This window comes from Mus caroli, unplaced genomic scaffold (genome assembly GCF_978045245.1).
Source record: "Mus caroli unplaced genomic scaffold, Mus_caroli_1 scaffold_8, whole genome shotgun sequence".
Taxonomy (NCBI): domain Eukaryota; kingdom Metazoa; phylum Chordata; class Mammalia; order Rodentia; family Muridae; genus Mus; species Mus caroli.
This window is the reverse complement of record NW_028227263.1, coordinates 23,264,856-23,286,553: the sequence shown is the minus strand read 5'-3', so window position 1 is coordinate 23,286,553 and position 21,698 is coordinate 23,264,856. Positions and strand designations below refer to the sequence as shown.

The window sequence follows — 21,698 nt, the reverse complement described above, 5'->3', positions numbered from 1 at the left end:
TCCTTGCAAATCCCTGGCCCCTTCTCCCTCCCCTTCTCCTCAGAGGAGAGGATGCCCCCCCCGGGTACCACCCTACCCTGGGACTAATTTTAAATAAGTGTATTTTTGAGAGGAGAAAGCTTACTGGAGAGCTTGGATTCACCCAGGGGGAGCTGAAGTTTCCTCTTCTCCTTCATCATCTTCAGACATGAGCTGGTCTCACCCATGGCTTCCTATCATATATGACTCTGTGTGCCTTACTCTTCCTCTTTAGCAATAACACCCATGATGTAAGAAGCTTCCTATATTTGACTGTATTTTCAAACTCCACAAACACAAATTATAAGAAGTTAGACATGTACACCTATGATTACCTAGAACTATCCGCTACCCTTCTTTGAGAAACAGTGCCATTTGGAAAGGTGTCTGGCAGTCCCTCACACTGGCACTGTGGGTCCCTCCCGGCAGCGTGGCTGACAGTGGAGAGGCATCTGACACAGCGTTGGCATTATTAGGTGTCCAGAGGCTAAAGGACAGCAAGATACCAGTCATAGCTTTTCATAACCAAGACACTGGCCAAAGCTAGCCAGGTAGGGTCCAGAGATGGCTGGTGTCAAGGTTCTCCCACGTAGTTAGCAGTGGAAACAATAAAGCTTCAGTCTGAATGGGGCCGTCATGGTACTGGGATTCTGACTATCGGGTCTGGGGAGAGGGAGATTAGCAAGTTAAGCTAATCCAGCCAGAAATGAAGCAAGTAAAATCTCTCCTTACTTCTCCCTCTGTGGCCAATGCCATCTGCTGTTTTAAAAATAATTTTTAAAAGCGAGTGTTTTGGTTCTCTTCAGTGTGCAGCAAAGACAGATGCTATTTTGGGCTTGTTTTCTATCACCCCCCACCACCACCACCAAGAACCAGGGGCTGAGTGTCGTTGGGCTCTGGTGTACTGTCTGCTTTGTGCCACCAGCTTTGGTGCGACCTTTGTGCTAACTGCATATTCCACCACCCCATTTCCCTCTCCGCCTCTCATTAGGTTGTTAGAAAGAGGAAGTAGTATTGATTTGAGAAAGAAAGAATTTAATATATATATATAATTGGTTGACTTGCGCTGCTTACTGTAAACCTGCAGCTCCAGCTGGATGCAGGGAAGAGAGTGCTGATGGGCTAGAGGCTTCGATGGAAGGAAGGATGTATCCATATATCCTTCCCAGAACCTTCCCCGCTGCTTGTACTCACTGGGGGCAGCATAGTGAGAAGCTGCAAGTGTTGACCCTAGAACTGATCCTTCTCGGTTCAAATCCTGGCTCTGCCACTTAGCAACTGAGCGATGCTTCGCCAGGTCCTTTAACTCAGGTAAACATCAAGTGTTTGGTGATGGTGGCTTCGTGTCATTATTGTCTGTGTTACAACTATTAAAATTCACACTTGACCACACGTGTTACCTTTTATATAAAGTAATATAAATGCCTATGCACTGGAAGGAATGTTTTTTTTTCTTTAAATGATGGATTAAACATTTGTTCTATGGCCAGAATTCTCTTAGGCAGTATGTACATGCCATAGGTGAGGAGTAGCCACTGTATAAGTGAAGAGAAAACTGGAGATCAGAGAGGTTAAATAATCGCATGGCAGTAGCATAGCCAGTAAGTGGCAGAGTGGCATTCCAACACTGTGTTCATTATGACTCTGGGGTCTCTGCCCTGCAGTTTCCGCTCTAGCCTTCCCAGTAGGCTTTGCAGCTTTACACGTAAAGCCGACTTTTACATCACAGCTCAGCATTGCCAACACGTTAAATAATCCAACCCACAGTTTACAAAAACATACTCAGGGCTATGGACATGGGCTCCGACCCTTTCTGTTCCATTCTTAAGTACCATTCCATTCTAATTCTTGCTTACATTTTCTCTTTAAAAAATGGCTATGACCCACCAAGTTCACATGGTGACCTATTAGAGTGAGATACAGCACTGGCCTGGCTTGAGAAGCCGAGTGATGCCCCTCATCCGGGACATCGTCACAGCACTCAGCTCTGTGTGTCTGACAGGAGCCACTCTGTTAGAGATGGTTGGCTCTACTGTCCTCACCATACCCAGAGGACACAGGCCCAGGGACATAGAGTGATCTTGAGGCCTATCCCCAGAGAAACTCTGGGACATCATATGTTTTCCAACCTTTGAACTCAGGATGGTGTGTCTGGTACCCAAGGATTCCTGTGTCGTTTATCTATTTGCTCATTAATTTACATTGATCGATTGTTTTGGCCAGAGATGGAAGACATTCAGTAAGTACTAGATCCGTCTCTAGAAATGAAGCCCCCAAATCTTTGCATTTTCCCATGTACAGATCCCCTCACTTGATCTGAGTCAGTCGTCTCCGGTCTCTTCTCTCACCCTGTCTCCTTTCTTCTCTGTTTGACACAATCACCGGTACCTGGTGCACCCTAAGGTATAGTAGGTAAACTCTGCCCATGGCCTTTGCTGGGCTCTTTCCTCTACCAGATCCATGCCTACTCTGCGTGGGTTTGCTCAAGTGTCTCCTCAGTGATTTATCCGGACCATTTTCCTGCAGTTGGCAGCCTTCTTCCCTGTCTCATTCACCCGCACCCGTCTCTTTAACCTGGATCTTTTACATAGCACCGGCTACCTTTTGACACTTTGTAACCGCTAGTATTATCTTTAGCAGTGTGTCTCCGCTGAGTTGAAACATAGATGCCCCGGAGTTTTGTTGACTTTGTTCACTGATTTCTCCTGCACCTGTAACCTGGTACCTAGTAAGGCTCTGTAAATAGTTCTTTATTTAAAGAACAAATGGATAAACAGCTGAGATAGACTGCCATCGGGTTGACTATGTAATTACAAACTATGATGCCATCAGAGGGTCATCCACGGTTTTACAGGAGAACATAATAAGCAGACCTGACTTAGATTGGGTGGGATAATTTAGAGGAAACATTTTTTTTTAGGCTGAGAACATGAGGGGGATTTTAGTTTCCTGCAAATAGTGCAAGCCCTGCCATGGTAAGCTAAAAGAACGCAGACTAAAGGAACGCTCTAACCCAGGCAGAGCTAAGGGGAGGCGGGGGGGGGGGGGGTGTTGCTCATTCATTTAGCAAAACCCTTTGACAGAAGGAAAGATGCCAAGTCTCAGGTAGGCATCTCTCCAGGACCATGATACCTTCTGCCTCATTAGCCTTACGGACAGCACCCTGGATCTGATTCCCTCCACTGTTCAAATGAGGAAACCCAGATATCAACACGTCAAACATGCCCAGCTATTAAGAGCCAGAGCTGCACTCCTAAATAAAGTCTCTTTTGCGTCTAAGCATGTGTTCTCTCACTCTCTGGGCACCTCTTGTGTTGCTCAAGTGCTAGGAACAGGCTTACCCAGCCCCTGACCTGAAAGAGCTCACAGCATGCCTTGAGAAACATGTACAAAGTCCCCTAGGTTGAGATACATTTTTTTTCCAGGCCCCAGTTGCTTCACTTCTGCATATGTCCTTGTTTTGGGTTCTTGTTTTTATGTATAAAAACATGATCCTCAAGGCTACATAAAGCAGTCCGAGAAGGGAGATTAGATTATTCAATATGGCTGCTTTGGAAAAAAGCAAACTATGAGTCTGCCTTGGGGGTTATGGTGTGGCTTGGTTTTAGATAGAGGGAGAGACATATGAATGATGAAGCTGTCCTGGTCAAGGCATGGTCCTGCCCTTCACATGATCTTAGCTCTGGTCTGTCCTGCAGGGTAGTCTGACTGTGCGTAATCTCTTCCTGCAAGGGACACGCTCCCTCTGGATAGGCTGGCACCAGTTCTTCTGTCTCCTCTTAGCATGGGAATTCTGGGGAAATTTTAATTCTTTGGGGTCCATTGTCTTTACAGTCTGAGAGCTGAAGGGAAAGTTATGGGTGTCCCTTTAGAACATCATTTCTTCTGATAGAGAGGTTATGCTTTCTCTCCCCTTGCTTTTAAATTTCAGTCTTGAGGGATTTGGGGCAATCTTCTGGATTTGCAATGAAAATTCCTGAATTATGCCTGTGCGCACGCCAACATTTGCTATAACAAAATGTCTGAGAGAACCAATTTAAAGAGAAGAAAGGTCAATTGGCTCATGGCTTCATGGGTTTCAGTCTATGGTGGGCCTCTCCACCATTACTCCCATTGAGGAGGAACACAATGGTGGGATGCTGTGATAGAGCAGAGAGGAAGGGTGGGAGGCTAGGGACAAAATACCCCCTTTAAGATCATCTACCAGTGACCTACTTCCTCCAGTAGCTACTGTCTCCTAAAGTTTCCTAAAGTCTCCCAGTAGCTTAGTAAGTTATGAACTCATAAGAGTTAACCCATTAATGAGTCCAGAATCCTCATGACCCAGTCACTTCCTCAAGTCCCACCTCTGGACGCTGCTGAATGGTTTTGGTTTGAATATGATGTGTTCTCATGGGGTTATATACTGGGGCCTTGGCTCCCAGCTGATGGCCCTGTGGGAAGTGATTGAGTCCTAAGAGCTCTGGCCAAAATAGACTTGTCCTCCCCTTAAGTTGCAATCTTAGGTTTTTAGCCACAGTGTCAAGAAAGTTAACTACCACAGTCAGGGCTCAAGCCTTCCAGATGTGAATATCTGGGGAGATATTCCAAGCCCAAAGTACAGCATTGTCTTCCTAGGCTGTTCCTTTAGAAACTCTGCTAATTGATGGATTTTGGGAGCCACCAGGTTAGTTGTCTGTCACCTCAAAACTCTGTGGCTTAAAGCAACAGTAAACATTTATCACTTTACAGCTTCTGTCAGGGGTTTAGGCTAGCACATCTCCTTAAAAGTCTAATTTCTGGTCTCAAAAGAAGTGACAGTCAAGTGGCCAGTGGTGACCACTTCAGTCCTCTGAAGGTTTAGACGAGGAAAGTGATTCGGTAATATGACTAGGACGTCGGTGCTGGCTGTGGATGGATAGAAGCTTTGAGTCCTTGTCAGTAGGTCTCTGCATAGTGCTGGCTGAGTGTCTGCACATCACGGCTGCCATAGAAGACATAATCCAAGAAGGTGCACAATGGAAGCCATAAGGTCTTTTGTGACTTTACCCCAAAGTCATGCATCCTATTGGTTACACAAATTAGCCCAGTCATTGAGGGAAGATAGTTCAGGACAGCATGCACATTAGGAGGTGAAATCACTGGAGAGGCAACCTGAAGACAGGCTCCCACAAATACCTATTACTGTAAAATCATATACCCAATATTTATTACGTTTTGTTCCAGCAAACCCTGAACTAGGCAATAATATCAATTAAGTAGTAAGATCCATGTGTTAATTATATTTTCCAGCACAAATGAATTTCAATTTGTAGTTATTAATTAAAAGTGAACTCATTCTACCTGTGCTAGCCTGCATGCTTACAGTGGCTCGGAGGTCACCCTTAAGGGGGTGCTGGGCCCTGCCTGAAAGAACACTCCGGAGTTCTGGTAGCTCTCATCATAAGTCCCAGCTACTCCCTGCTCCGTGTTTGGGTCCTGAGAAAGTATGGGGTGCTGACTTTGGTGTTTGCTCTCTTTCCTCAGGACCGCCTGTACTTTGTGATGGAGTATGTGAACGGGGGCGACCTCATGTACCACATCCAACAAGTTGGCCGTTTCAAGGAGCCCCATGCTGTGTAAGACAGACCCTCTTTGTGCCCTTTCCTTGGGATAAATGATTGTCATTTCCTTTAAGTTTTAGCCTACTAGGGATTTTTTTTCCCCCAACATCCCAGGCTTCCTCTTTGTGAACATTATTTGGCCAAGGACAACTGTATTCTGCTGGCTTTGAGATGTTTCTTTATGTTCCTGAAGGCCAGCTAAGAACTCATAGCTCTAGACCAATGACTGTTTCATAATCTCTAATTTTTTTTTTGCCCCTCCATCCTGAGAAAGGTCTTATAACTTCCTTGGGGAATGTCTTTGCAGGTTTTTGTTTGTTCATTTGCTAATATTTATTGAGAACTTTCTTTGTGCCAGACCCTCAAGTACTGAACAAACACCATCTCATTTCATTCTGAGCGGTACGGGGAGGGAGAGAATCTCACCCAAGCTTTACAAACAAGGGCAGCGAGACCCGGAGGGTGGGAACCGCCAAGATTCTAGACCTAGGGGAGGGTCTGTGTGGGTGAAACCCACCTGTGTTTGTTCATCTGTTTCCTACACCTCTTCCCTCTGACTCTTGGGGAGATGAGGGTTCAAGATGATTTGCATCTATGGTTTGTGGGTTCTCCATTCTGTCCCCCCCCATGCATAAACCAGCAAGAGATCATTTATAAAATAAAAATCCCAGAGAGCTTCTCCTTTGCTTAGAACCCCGTGGGTGAGCAGGCACAGAAAAAGCCACAGGAATGAACGTCAATTCTCCTTCCTGGGTGTTTGCTTAGGTTTTATTGCTTCTCTTGAGAGCCTTCAGAGCCCATGGAGGGACCCACCTTACAGCTGGGGGAAGGGGGAATGGGTTCCTGTTCCGTTCAGTCTGCTTCCTGTCTTCCCACCTGCTAAAGCCAGGAACACTGTTCTGTTTAGCCCCGTGCTTCCCAATCAACCTTTGCGATGGAATCACAGGACTGTTTTTCTTTTCCTCTCTCACATCAAGTTGATCCAGGTTTGATTCATCATTTCATGACACATACTATTAGGACTGAGCACAGCTCCCTGAGGTCCTGCCAACCATTGTGGTATTACTGGCAGGGTTGTTTGATTGTTTGTTTTGTGCTCCTAAGATGTCTTTAGTGAGCCAGGCTTAATGGCCAGTTCTTGAGATGCTGAGTCGGGAGATTGCAAGATTGAGGCAAGCCTGGGCTACATGATAAGTTACGGAGTTATGTGCCAGTAGAGCTGCCTGCAGAGTGAAGTTAGGCCTTAAGAAATAAAATTAAAAAAACAGGGACTGGGGAAGTGCCTAGATACACTCTGGGTTCTTCTATTATCCCCAGCACCACAAGGAAAACAAACTCCTCTTCCTTCTTGGTGGAAATTACACATTAGACACCAGCTGTTTCCAGTCCAGGCTGGACCACTCATTTGCTGTATGTCCTCTCCAGGCTCCTCACAGACTTCATCTCTAAGCCTTGGTTTCCCCATCTGAACAAGGTGGTCCTAGTAGGACCTATGTCTTTGGACTCTAGGTGGAATGAAGGCAGATAGACCCTAAAACAGTGCCAAGTGCATGCTAAGCTTTCAATGGCTGCCAGAGGCTGCCACTAAAGTCCTTCAACGTGTACTATATTGAAACAATCCTTCTCCACCAGCCCACTCACCTCCACAGCCCCTCCCCACTCTGCAGCTGCTGACCCTTTCCCCACCCCCATGTGTCATTCTGGACCATCCCGTTTACCCACCCACGCACTGTGCATTTTAGGAGACGTAGAACTGACTATCCATCATGGGCTTTACATGCCTTGCGCCTCATTCAATAGTCTATTGACTTCTGAGCTAAGTGTATGGTGCCCTTAACTCTCTCCATCACCATTTTTTTTTCTTCTAATTTCAGATTTTACGCTGCAGAGATTGCCATCGGTCTGTTCTTCTTGCAGAGCAAGGGCATTATTTACCGGTAAGTGAGCATGGCTGTGCTTTCTGTCTCCTCAGTTCCCTCAGCTCCTCCCTTCCTGCCTCTTTCTTCAACTGCTTTTAAAATTAGAATCTGTGGTGGGGGAGGAATCCTCCAGTACTAACTTGGGCATGTGTTCTGCCAGGCAACATCGCCCACTGCCCTGGCAAAGTTTGGGCAGCTGTATATGGTGATAGCAAAATCTTGATGGACTGTGTCATCCATGATTCTCTGGGACCTCCAGCACGAGGACACTTAAGTCTCTGAGAAGAGGCAGCTCTGAGAAGAGGGCGCCAGCAGCACTTTCCTCCTGGACCCCACATCCGGGAAGCATGGAAAGAATCGACTGCCGAGTGTGGCAGGATCGTATTATTATGCAACCATTTTTCTTGTATGTAGCTGCAATTTGGAAATAGATCTCTGAGTTGCTCTCCCTGAAAGACAGGATTAACTTCAGAAGTTGGCATTTGCCGGTTTGGGGAGAAACAAGTGTGTGATCATAGCTGTATGAGTCACACCATTTTATATTTCATGCAAGGCAGGGTAGCAAGCCTGAGGCTGCTACTTGTCAGTGAGTCCAGGGTGTACAGTTCCTCTTGCGCTGCGCAGATGAGATGGCACAGGCGAGGGGGGAATCGACTGACTGTTATGTAATAGGAGCCAGTGGGGAGTGTGCTTCTATCAGCTCTTGGCATGAGCAAGGGTCTATTTAAAGGCTCGTGAAGAGTCATATCAGCCCATTTCATTCATCTATTTGACAGATAGTCATCAAAAGCCTACTGTGTGCTGACTGCTGTTCCAAGTGGAGAAAACAGAGACAAAAACTGTAGAGCAGGGGACAGAAAAGGAACTATGGAGAATGGGGTTTATTGGAGTGTGTAGAAAGGATAAGATGGGGTTGCTGGTGCTGCGTACAGATGCTCACCTCTACTGTAGAAATAATGGAAATTCTGGCCTGCAGTTAGTGAATCTTGGGTAAACTGCAGGAAGACACTAACCAAAAATGATGGGTTAAGTTTTCATGCAATAAGGTTCTAACTCCTTCCCAGGATGTGGCTCTCAAAGAATAAAACCAACCAGGCTCCTAAGAAGATTGTGAACTACACATGTATTAGAAGAAAACTCAGCCCCAGGAATGAAACTGAGTTCTTGCTAGCTAGGCTAGGTTATTCGGGGCTCATTATCAGCCTAGTGTGGTATGGACTGAGATTTGGAATTGATGAACAAGTAGTTTGGGTGCTAAAATGATCTATCTATCTATCTATCTATCTAAATCTATTATCTATTTCACCTCTTTCTCCCCTCTCTCCTTTCCTCTCTTTTAGATTCCCCCTTTTATTCTCCATTTTTTAATTTAATTTTATTTGTAATTCATTTTTTACATTCTATATTCCATTCCCCGCCCTTCCCCTCCCACCCTCCAACTGCTCCACATTCCACACCTCGACCCAACCACACTCTGTCTCCACGTGGATGCCCCCACCATCCACCCCATCTGACCTCTAAACTCTCTGGGGCCTCCAGTTTCTTGAGGGTTAGGTGCATCATCTCTGAATGAACATAGACCTGGAAGTCCTCTACTGTATGTGTGTTGGGGGCCTCATATCAGCTGGTGTATGCTGTCTGCTTGGTGGTCTAGTGTTTAAGAGATCTCGGGAGTCCAGATTAAGACTGCTGGTCCTCCTATAGGATCACCCTTCTCCTCAAATTCTTTTATTCTCCATTTTTAATGTAAGGCTTGTTTTTTTTTGTTTTTGTTTTTTGGGTATTTTATTTTATTTTATTTTATTTTATTTTATTTTATTTTATTTTATTTTATTTTATTTACAAAGCCTACTTCTTAACTTAAAGACTAAGAACCCAGCTGTAGTTACACATACCTATCACCCTAGTACATGGGAACATGAAGCAGGAGACTCATAAGTCCAAGGCTAACCTGGGCTACAGAATGAGAGTCTATCTCAAAATACAGAGATATGAAATAATCACTTCCATGAATACTTTCTATGAGTACGGCCAAGTCCATGTCCCAGGTTTAGATACACAGTTGTATTCACCCAATACTGTGAGTCAAGAAAACTGGTGACCAAGGAACTAAGATGGTAGCTGGGAGTAGCCATTATCACCAGCTGTAACTGGTTTACAGAAGGTGTTGGCAGTACTTGTCGAGTCCAGCATCAGGAGCTCAGGGAAGAAGAGGCACTGTCTGTCTCGTGGTGATGTTAGCAGTAGCTTCAATATGCCCACTCTGCATTTTGATCAGCGTTGTTCCAGCCTCATGGAGCTTCCCTGTTAGTTCTCCAGCTTCCTCAGAGACTTTGTGAACCTCTCAATATCTTCCTATAAATTCCCTTTCATATTAAAATCATCACACTTGTTTTTCATTGCTTACTATCAAGAAGCTCAATTGAAATAGAGTTCTAGAAATTGATAATCAAGTGAAAATTGTAAAACTACATGACAAAAGATGTATAATTGTATGATTTCATAGAAACTTCCTCTACAGTGAGAAATCTTTTCAAGTGTCACAAATCGCTGCCTCCTTCATTTAGATTTCTGCTTGATAGCATGGTTCTTCTTATTTTTTGAGATTATAATTACATAGTTTCTCCCTTCCTTTCGTTCCCTCCAAACTACTCCGTATACCCCTCGTTTCTCTCTTTTAAACTCACAGCCTCTTTTTTTATGGATTGTTATTGCACACATATATGTGTACATATGGTGTATATACACGTCTGAGCGCACACACATTTCTAAATACACATGTATAACCTGATCATCTGTATGATGTTACTTGTATGCATGCTTTTAGGGGTGATGACTTGGTACTAACTGGTGTATAAGTTGGTGTGTTCTTCCCTGGAAAAGACTATTTCTCTCATGCACAGCTGTCTCTAGTTCTCTCTGTATGGTTCAAGCCTCATGGTCTTTCCCCCACCCGTATTAACACATCTATTGTTGTCCTTGTTCAGATCACATTTGGGCAGTCAGGTTGATAAGAAGTATGGCTGTAACTTCAGACATTATTAGAAGACAGAATCTCACAGCAAACTCTATGATTCTCTGACTCTTACAATCTTTCCACCCCCTCTTCCACAATGTTCCCTGAACCTTAGGTGTGAGAATTGTATTGTAGACGTATCCATTGGGACTGGGCTCCACAAGTCTTCTCTGTTTATTGGTTATGGTTTTCTTTGATGGCTTCCATCTGTTTCAAAGACAAGTTTCCTTGATGCAGGTTGAGGGCTACTTGTCTGTGGGTGTAAGGACAAATAGTTAAAAGGTAGTTAGAGATTGTGCTGATTTAGTCAACTGTACATAAGGTACAAGTCCAACTGAGTTGTGCAGTTCTTAAGGATGTAACATGACACATTTTTTAACCTTTCCTTTTCTGAGGAGCATACTATACATGGATGGGGTCAGAGATGACAGAAAGATCCTTCCTGTCAAACTTAGTATCTGCTTTATTGGTCATTGTCTCTGAGGTCTGTGCTAACTTTCCTTAATGGAGTTCTTCAAGATAAATGTTCCAGCCCTCTTTTGACATTATAATGAGAGTGTCTTACAGGGAAAAACATCAACCAAAGCAACCGAAGACTGAGGAGATAGCTCAATGGGTAACATGCCATCATGAAGACCTGAGTTTGGATTCTCAAATACTCACATACAAAACCCCAGCTGCTTGTTTCTGGCCGTATAGTCAAGTTGAGGGGTGTCATGTGTAATGAATTCATACATACATCTGGTATATATTTTCTGCATAGTACAGCACTCCTGGTTTCTAGCCTGGCATTTGGACACTGTGGCTTGAAGACAAGCTTGAGTGCTGTCTAAGATTGGTCCTATGGATGGTGCCAAAGATCCTTGAGATGGGGAAGGTTGCTGCCTGCAGTGGATGCACGTGTATGAATCTCCTCTTGGATGAAGAGACTTAACAACAGATAGGAGGTGTCTGGATAGGTTGTCACGATATCTCTTCAGCTAACTGACTGCAACTTAGTTCAGCTTTACTTAACTTGGCTGCCATTGAGACGTCTGCAGACACATCTGAAATTCATTGTAGCCTCTGATCTTTATTAGCTTTCTGTTCTTCATCAATGGACCTCTGGAGCTTTTAGACTTAAATTATTGCTCCTGAATCAACCCAGTATTCTAGAGCTTGCCTCTTTGCTGGAGGTAACCAAGAGGGTATCAAGATTTTGATGGTTCTCCATTGGCTCCCAGGCTTGTTATTGAACCAGTCACTGTGAGCACAGTTTCCAATGGCAAGTACAGGCCTGTAAAACCATTCCTGGGACCAGAAGTCAGATTCATACCATCCCCATAACATGGCCTAAATATCAGGAAAGAACCTGATCAAAAGGAGCAGGAAAGAGCTCTGAGTTAGAAAGTAGGTTCCATCCCTCCTAGAGAACTGGACTTCCACATCTACTATTAGGAAGAGATCAGTCTGAGACAGCAAGCATCCCTACCCACTGGTGCACAGAATGCTGACTTTGGAGTAGATATTTAGGAAGAAGTGAGTGTGGAAGCAATCTCACATGGCTGAAGACAGGCAGGAGTTTTCCAGTCTATGAAACCCTGCCCATTCACACAGATGCCAATATCAGGATGAAAGCAAAGGACAAATTCTATAAGGCTCAGATGTCACTGTCTTTGAGACCCATTGTACAGTGACATCCCCTTCCGCCCTTACCATCTCCTTATCATCTTTCTATTCTCCAAATTGCAGTTCAGAGTTCAAATAGCCATGATTATGTGGTGAAATATTTCTTATCCTTGCTCGACACTGGGACTTAATTAGAATATAAAAGAAGCATTCTTATTTATCTTGTTCATAGTTAATGTATCTAGCTCCAGGAATAGTGTCTGACACATAGCAAACATGCAACAGACCCCTATTGACTGAGGGAACAGTTGGAGCTCCTGAGTACTGTCCCACAAAGTAGCAGAGCCAGAAATACTTGGAGTAAATTCTCTGAATCTGTTTGTTGTTTGTTTGTTTGTTTTGTTAGCTCCATGATCTTCAGAGACACCTTAAAAGTAATATTTTCATGGAAAAAATATCTTTCTATGTAACAGAAAAGATGACAGGATAGAGGCTAACTTGTGGACTTCCTTTGGATTCTGGAATCACCCATGATTCTGTGCCCTTTCCTTGTCTTCCTAAGAATTCTCTCTTCCCTGAGATAATGTCTCCTTGAATCTTTGTGAGACACACAGCCCCGTTCACTCTGTAGAAAAAGAAAGTACAGAGGCTTGTGGTCCTTTTGTTATAATCTCCCTGCCAGATTGTAAACCTCTGTAGGAAAAAGAGGGTTTGATGTTACCTTTGTGCCTGCGAAGCTCTGAGCACCGACCGGTGTGTGATGTGTCCATATCAAGTGACTGTTGGGTGAGTTGAAATAAGCAGTGTGCAAACTAAACTTCCAAATCCTTGTCTACCACAGCGACCTGAAACTTGACAACGTGATGCTGGATTCTGAGGGGCACATCAAAATCGCTGACTTTGGCATGTGTAAGGAGAACATCTGGGATGGGGTGACAACCAAGACATTCTGTGGCACTCCGGACTACATTGCCCCAGAGGTGAGAGCATGCATCCACCTGCAGTGATGTCTCTCCTGCTCCCAGATGCCTGTGAGAGGCCTGGGAAGGGTCGAGGGCGGTGCCTGGGAACGTTGGACTGGCTTCGATCCCGTTTTTTGTGTCATCCCTCTGAGCTCTCACTTGCAGATTAGCTTAGCACATCTAGAAGGCCCAATATGTCAAGATGTAGGAAAGATTTTTTTTTAAATAAAACTCAAAAGAACGATCCATCACACATCAGTAAAAACACATCCATCACCAAGCTGCTATGGCTCGTGGCCATATGATGCCTCCTAATTATGACATTGAAATGTTTGTTGAGAGAGTGAGAGACGGAAGGGGAAGGGATCCTCTGGGCTGACAAGACACATTGGTAGTGCACTGTGCAGTAGAGATGCCTTCCTGGAGACTCCAGATTTGTCTTCCTTTGATAAAGATATAGGTGAAAGGGTGAACGTTCATCAGAGTAACCCCCTTCCTCCCAAAGGAAGTGGCCATCCACTGGCTTTTCCCAACACGATATGACACAATAATTTGTGAGTACATGACACAGAATCTTGGAGAGAGAGAGAGAGAGAGAGAGAGAGGTCTCCTAGGATTGCTCTTTTCCTTGGCTAGCCATCAGTCACTTGCTGTACAAGAATTGTCTAGAAGGTTTCCCATGGAGGTATAAAACGAAACATAATGTTTAAAACCTCCATGTTCTGTGCAAAAGCAACTCCTTTCTAGAAACCTAGGTTACGCATGCAGGTAGATACACACACACACACACACACACACACACACACACACACACACACACACACGGAAGCACATTCAAAGCCCTTCATTCTTAATCATTTCTTAATAATGAAAACTAAGAGAGAACCTCAATGTTTATGACTATCAATAAAGGAGTTAGTCTCTAGTACATACCACATTTGTGTCAGGAAGTCACATATAACCTTGGAAAGATCAGAGCATATCTCTGCGAACTAACTGGAAGTCATGTCCCTCCATAGGGGTGAGAGTAGAAGACTTCAGTTTAATAATAGTAGAAAACATCACTATTCACTGATTCAAGAGAGTGAGTTAAATGTATATGAAAATACAGGCATGTTTCCAAGACATATTGATAAAAGGAAAACTAAATTCAAACGAGGCGTGGTCACATCCACCGGCCAGCCAAGGCTTCGGGAGACTGAGGCAGGGGGAACTTAAGTTTAAGGCCAGGTTGAGTTCCCTAGCAAGACTTCTCTACAAATGAAATAATAAAAATAAGACAAATGCAAATGAGGAATAACAAAAATGAAGCACTGTTTATAGACAGTGGTGCTAGCGTTTGGGACGCCGCTGTGTGTTTTCTCTGAGTATGCAAATGCTCATGAAAAGGTGCAGACAGTCTGCCTGGGAAATGACACATGGATTTCAAACACTGCAGAGGCTAAGAATGTGCCCATCTCTCTGTGTGTCATTGATAGCTGTGTGTCGCTGATCCTCCTGCAGAGTAAGTAAGTGTATTTGTGTATCCCTGGGTGGCACACTCAGGTCAGTTATCCTTTGGCTAATTCTCCGTAGGATCTGACACACCCTGACACAGTTCCCTGGGTGTTTCTTTTGTTCAATGAGTCCTAGTTCCCATATCTAACTATACTCAGAGAAGTCACAGGGGAGCTTTAAATTTTCTAGGATGCCCAAATATCACCCTTTTTGACCATTGAGTTGGAATCCCTGTAGGGTCATGGTCTCCAACAGCTCCCGGCAGGCTGCAGGGCTACTGAGCACTCTGTGCCCTGAGCAGCCTCTTCTTAAGCTCACCGCTGTCCTTGGTCAGCTTTGTTGTTAACCAACCACACCCACCTCTGACAACTTTCCTCACCTCCCAGGCTCTGTTTTCCTTGGTAAAAGGTTTAACTTCTTGGGTTGTCAAGAAGCAAATGAAACACCAAGTGCCTTAAAGGTGTGAAGACACGTTCTCTGAGATGCTTCTCACAGAGCCTGTGTCTTGCAGTCATGTCTGTTCAGAGTACATTCCTTATTCATTTATTCCTTTGTTTCATTATTTGTCTATTTTAAATTTCCAAATTAAAAATGTATACCTATAGTGTACAAAAATGATTTGGGTCTGCGGAAGGGTTGAATTTCGTTAATTTGTATGTTTAATCTTTTTTTTTGTATGTATAACCTTATGTGCTTAACATTTATTGTTAATATCTGCACTCAGTAGTTTCAAAAATATTTCTTTTGGGTATGTATGTGTGCATGCATACGCCATGACACACACATGTGTAGGTCAGAGGGCGACTTTACAGAGCTGGGTCTCTCCTCTGCCCTTCCCTGGCTTCTGGGATTAAATTAGAGTCATGCGGCTCATACAAGAAATATTTGACCCACTAAGCCATCTCACTGTCCTTCCATGATTTGCTTTTTGAAGCATGGTTTTGCTGTGTTGCCCAGGCTGACTTTGGACTCATGGCAATCTTGCTGTCTTAGTGTCTCAGATGCTAGGATTACAGGTGTGTCCTCCAGCTCCTGGCAGTCACAGTGGTTTTCAAGAAGGCAATTCATTGTTAACTGTCATAGTCATGTTGCACTGTAGAGCTCTGGAACGTGTGACTATTAGTTGATGGACGTCTTTACCCTTAGACCATCATCTTTGCATTTCTGACTTTGAGGAGGAAGCTGGGGTGGGAGGTGGACTTTAGGGAACAGACATTCACTCTATAGCCAGATTTGTGCCAATGCCTTTACTGAGAGAAACAAAGCATAACTGCATTACAGACCATTATAGTAAACAGCAATGTGAAGGATGAGGCATAAGAGGTGTTCAGTACCTCATACCCACAACCCCACAATGTATGTCTGTTTTGTAGATGTTAGGTAGCTCCCCTCAAGGTCACACTGGCAAACAGCAATTAGGATACAGCATGAGACCAGAGGCCCATAAACCTCGGCACTCAACCTTTGCTGTGTCAGTAGCTTGCCTTTGACACAGCTGCTTCTTTACTTTGTATGTCCACTCTGAAGGGTGGACAGTCACACAGCTGTCAAAACCTGGCAGCCATGCTCACCCTGGATCCTTTAATCCTCCTTCCATTCATTTAATTTATGGAAACCATTGGACAATTGGGAATTTGTAAGACATATTTGTTTGAGTGAGTGCATGTGTGTGTGTGTGTGTGTGTGTGTGTGTGTGCGTGCTCTCAATGGAATCCTATGTAGAGAAAAGAAATGATGTGGACTGGTGACTTAGCTCAGTGGTTACAGTTAAGAGTGCCTACTGCTTTCCCAGAGGACCTGAATTTACCTCCCGGTATCTTGGTGAGGCACCTCACAACTTCCTATAACTTGAGCTCCAAGGGAATCTGATGTTCTCCAAGGTCACTGCACACACACACACACAAACACATACACACACTTTAAAGTAAAAATAAAATCTTAAAAAGTAGCCAATGTGCCAGCACTCAAATCTTATGGAAATGCAGGATGATGAGGGTCCACCTCTGAAGTGCCAGAGCTTAGACCCCACACCAGTTTAATCTACAGTTGTGGGAAAGAGTCTAGCAGGAGAAAGACCAGTGTTTTGCATGATTTTACTCTTGACAAAGAATTAGAGATGCTTTTCACAGATTTTTTTTTTACCATGTATACTTTCCAAATAAAAACAGATGTAAAAGAATCACAAATACTTTTAGGGTATTTTATTTTTAATCTTTGTTCAAAAGAATCATGCTGAACGATGGGTGTGGGTCAGGAAGAGATGAAGTCACCCAGCAAGCACGAGGCCCTGAGTTGAATCCCAAACTCCACAAACAGATGAAAAACAAAACAAAACAAAACAAAGCACACATATTGTAAGTTTTACCATCTTTAAGTATGTGGTTCAGTAGTGTTAAGTATATCCACATTATTGTGTAAATGTTTTTACTCTATAGTGAGAAAACAAAACCATTCCTCCTTGTTAAAATACCATACACAGAAATTTGAAAGATCACACCACACCCGGTGCTTAAAAAAGGCACCGTGGCACACAGATGTTTGCCCAGCCGCAGGTGCCTTTGTGAATCATCAAATTCAAGGAAACAGTGCAGGTGCACCCTACCCTCTTTGTCCACTCTCCAAGACCCTGCTCAAATCTGGAACGGCAGCAGCCATTGTAACCTTGCACAAAAGGTCAGGACCATCCCTGAGACTCCCCACCCAAGTGCTAGGCCACTCTTCCTATAAAATAAGGATGAACTCAGTCTCCAGCCATAGGGGCTGTCTGTCACTCTGATGGGACATCCTCTGTTTTCCAGATCATTGCTTATCAGCCCTACGGGAAGTCTGTGGACTGGTGGGCATTTGGAGTCCTGCTGTATGAAATGTTGGCTGGCCAGGTAATTGCATTTTAAGTGATCTGTAAGGAAATTACCCTCCACCTCCAGCCATATGGTCTCTGGGGAAAGTGACAGCCTGGTCACAGCTCATGAATCTGAGTACCTCTGACTTTTCTGGCCTTGGGGTTACTTACGTTTGCCGGTCGTCTTTTCTTGTGAACGTCCCAGAGGGTAACCTCAGCTTAGGACTGGGGGTGGGGAGAAGGAATCCCTGCTAGACAGAGAGAGCTGGGAGGAAGGCCAGGCAGGGGCACTTCTCCCACCCTGTCCTCTGCTCCGCAGGCACCGTTTGAAGGGGAGGACGAGGATGAACTTTTCCAGTCAATCATGGAACACAATGTGGCGTATCCCAAGTCCATGTCCAAGGAAGCCGTGGCAATCTGCAAAGGGGTAAGTTGTTCCTCCCTCAAGGCCAGCACTACCATGCAAGGGTAGTACCCCAACCAGTTGGAACCAGAGGATTGCTATTACCTCTCGCTCTGCATCTAACACCAGAGCCCTGCTAGGGTGTTTTTCTCCCCTGGAAGAGAGAGTTCCCTTCTCATTTGCACCAAGGTCTGAGGAGATAGCCATGTACTGGAGTCTCGCTTTTAACTGGGCACCAGCTCCAAGCCTTACACAAAGAAACCCAGAGATGCTGCTCAAGAGCTGGCACCATGGGAAAAGCGCCTAGGGTGGTCTGCCTTGTCCTTCTCTGCCACATGTGTCTTTAGTTAACATTAGAATTGTATGACATTTGTTGTATGAAAATTTCAGACAGTCTTGATTCTAAGTGATCCCCTGGATAAGCTGAATTAAATGCAGTGTCCCCGGACTTGCATGATCTCACTCAGCTTGTAGGACACAGGTGCGCACAAAGCCATGCATACACACACACACACACACACACACACACACACACACACAGAGTTCAAAGGGCACAGGTACACACCTACAGCTTATGGAAATAATTTTTGTGAAGAAAGTCAGGCAGGAGTTTGCAGGTAAGGCTTATTTGTGCTACATTTCATGTTGGATCCAATCTGCTTTTAAGATGATGCAGACCTAGGCCCTATCCCAGGGTTAGGTCTACATACCAGTGTTCTGAAAAATCCCCCACATAGCTCAAAATGCAAAATGCACGGCCTTTAAACGCAGTATCCAAAGGACGCAGTTCCTCAACCACAATGGAAGTGTGAAAGCTTCACCCTGAGACTGGCGGAACAGCATGCAAGGATGGAGGTTTTACAAAGGCTTTCCCACCAGCCAACAAGGAGGGATCATTCTAAAGGTTAGACCCTGGGCTGTGCCTGAGCACAAGGCTCCTGCTGTGTGTCCACATACACCAGGGCTGTCGTCATAGATCTCTAGGATGCATGTATGTCTCCCATGCCTTACCCAACCTCGCTCTTCCTGACCCCAGCCCGATGTCATCCGTGTAGCTCTGGTCAAGAAAATCAGCATCAGTCAGGAAGCTCAGCCTGAGTTTTGGCCCTGGTGACGTGAGCTGGGCCAAACTCACAGCTTGAAAACACCTCGTAAGACTGAACTCTCACCCGCTAAATCACCTGAGCATTGTGTTTCAGCTACACCTTCGAGGAGGTAGACATCTCTGGGGAAGCCACGTGTGAATTAGCCTCAGTCCCTAACAGCTTCAGGTTAAATCAGTTACAAGCATTTTTCCTTGGAGGGTGTGAGGCAAGGAGAGAATAAAAACAAGGAGCCCAGAGGAGACTCAAGGGTTCATCAGGAGTACTGGCAAAGCCTGTGGATAAAGGATGAGATGCAGACAGAGGCCAGTGAGAGTCCTGGAGGCATTCCGTTAAGAGAGGAGCAGGAAGAAGTCAGTCGTGGTCTTTAATTTGTTTAATGATTCCCAACATCTGAAGATCTGGATTTTTCCCATAAATTCTCAGCTTTCCGTCTGCCACATTGTCCGCTCGTTCCTACAAAGCATCAGTCAGCAAGACTGGAAATTACCCTCCCCTTTAGATGGGATGCACCCTCTCCAGTTCGGGAAAAAAAATTTAAAAGGGGGGGCAGGGAGCCAGATTCTGTCTGAGTTCCCATCCAAGTCCAAGAATCTGAGCCACTATAATCATGAAGAAGTTATTTGACCTGATTTACGGATTGAGGCCAATAACAGCACTGCACATAGGGTCCTTTGATGATTAAACCAGTTAATACCTATAAATCACTTAGACCAGAGCCTGGATTTCTGCTCCCGAACCCTAAGGCCATCTCCAATGTGAGTAATGCTGTCCCTGCTCTGTTTGGTGCCAGGCTCCCCTTGGCATTTGAGCCTGTGTCTTTTTGTGACAGGAGAGTTTGGAGAGGGAAGGATTTAGGAGATCAAAAGGCCCCTGCAAATCCTCACCGCACCCTCTTGTTCCTTAGGTGTGTGGTTTTGAGCGATTTCCTTGCATCTTTGGCCTTCTGCTTCTTTATCTCCCAAAACAGAATAAAAGTACTTAATGAGTCATTTCCCAGACATTAAGTGAGGCAGTAGAAGGGGACTCTTGTGCAGCTAGCACATAGTAGGTGTACAGTGCATGCTCATGGACTTCCCCTTCCCTACCCATCCCTGCCTGGACAGCTCGGGGTAGGGGTTCTAAGTGGGTCATGGAGGAGAGAAAATTTTCCAGGTCAGCTGCCTTCAGCTTCAGCTCCAATTAGCACTTTGCCTGGTGGAGTTGTTTTCTATCAATTCAGGATCCATAACCTTCACCATGAGCAGGAGTGACTCTCCTCGCTGTTTGTGCTGGGGCACTGTTCTGAGTTGAGTGGGCTCAGTGCAGTGTGGGCTCTCTCTCTAAGGCTGATCCTCCTTCAAAGTAGGGGTGATGCTTAAGCTTAGAGCCAGATGCTTCCTCCTGAGCAGAGGGCCCCTGGAGATGCGTCTGGGAGGTGATCCGAAATGGGAACACTGATTACATCCAGCTGTCTCCATGGCTTCAGGCACAGAGAGTGGAGAGTGGTAACCCGGCAGACTCCATACTCTTCTATGTGCCTACAGTGGAACTTCTTTGCTTGCCATCTCCCTGCCTACAAGGAATCTGAAAACAGCTATCTTTCCACATATACCATCTTCTTCATATGTCTAGCTCATTAAAAAACAAAACAAAACAAAAAAAAAGGAACAAAGAAAAAAAAACCCAAAAAAACAAAACAAAACAAAAAAACCCTATTCTCCACCATTGAAAACATAGCAAAAGCTTACTCTGGTTTCCATGGTCAGGATGCTGAAAGCAGGCAGAAGCCTAGACTAGCAACTTAGAGTAAAAATAAAGAGAGACTGAGTTACAGAGGGCTGAGAGAGCTGAGCCATTCCAAACCTGACCCTGAGGTTGAGAAGGAGGCTCCATCGGCAAAGGCAAAGTGCCTCCTGCAGGTGACGGACAACCTGAGCTCAGTCTCTGAGGCTCACATAAGAAAGCCAGGTGTCGCAGCACACATCTTTCTCAGAAATGGGGAGGCAGAGACCAGAGGATTTCTGGGGCTCACTGACTAGCTAGCTTAGCTAAATTGGGGAACTTCCAGGTAAAAATGAGAGACTCTGTCTCAGAGTGATTGGGGAAGGCATAGAAGTCTGGGCTTGACAGGCACACGTGTGCACACACGCACTCACACATGCATGCACGCACACACAAAGCTCTTCTCCTTGGTTATGTAATCTTAGGCAGATAACTTTACTGTCTGGACAAGTTTGCTTGTAGGGAAAATAGTTGCTGAAGCCTACGAGTGTTGCTGTAAGATTCAGGAGTTATATATAAATGATGGCTGGATTGCCTTTAGCACAGAAACCAGACACATAATGCTCTCAGTCCACAGTGATTCTCAATCTTCCTAATGTTACAACTCTATAAGACATGTTGTGTTAGTGTTATTATTATCAGAGTTAATAGAGACCGCCTAGACCAGCAGTTCTCAACCTGAGAGTCATGACTCCCTTGGGGGTTGAACCACCCTTTCATAGGGGGGTCACCCAAGGCCATTGAAAAACCACAGATATTTACATTATGATTCATAACAGTAGCAAAATTACAGTTATAAAGAAACAATAAAAATGGTTTTATGGTTGTGGGTCACCACAACATGAGGAACTGTCTTATAGAGTTGTAACATTAGGAAGATTGAGAATCACTGTCCTAGACACACAAAGGTCAGGGCTTGACCTAATTTCCTTGCCCACCATTGACTTTTCCTGACCAAGCGAGACCACAGATATCTCTGAGAAA

The 21,698-nt window shown here is 44.7% G+C and overlaps 1 protein-coding gene across 3 annotated transcripts in view; it reads left to right on the top strand.

The window, feature by feature from the left end:
• Positions 1 to 21,698, top strand: part of Prkcb (protein kinase C beta) — a 341,205-nt gene that overhangs the window by 284,144 nt on the left and 35,363 nt on the right. For all 3 annotated transcript variants that reach the window (XM_021166849.3, XM_021166848.3, XM_085841346.1), the window contains 5 exons: positions 5,524 to 5,615; positions 7,475 to 7,537; positions 12,985 to 13,123; positions 17,401 to 17,481; positions 17,764 to 17,871. In XM_021166849.3, the coding sequence (XP_021022508.1) occupies positions 5,524 to 5,615; positions 7,475 to 7,537; positions 12,985 to 13,123; positions 17,401 to 17,481; positions 17,764 to 17,871 (483 nt within the window). The remainder of the gene's footprint in view (positions 1 to 5,523; positions 5,616 to 7,474; positions 7,538 to 12,984; positions 13,124 to 17,400; positions 17,482 to 17,763; positions 17,872 to 21,698) is intronic.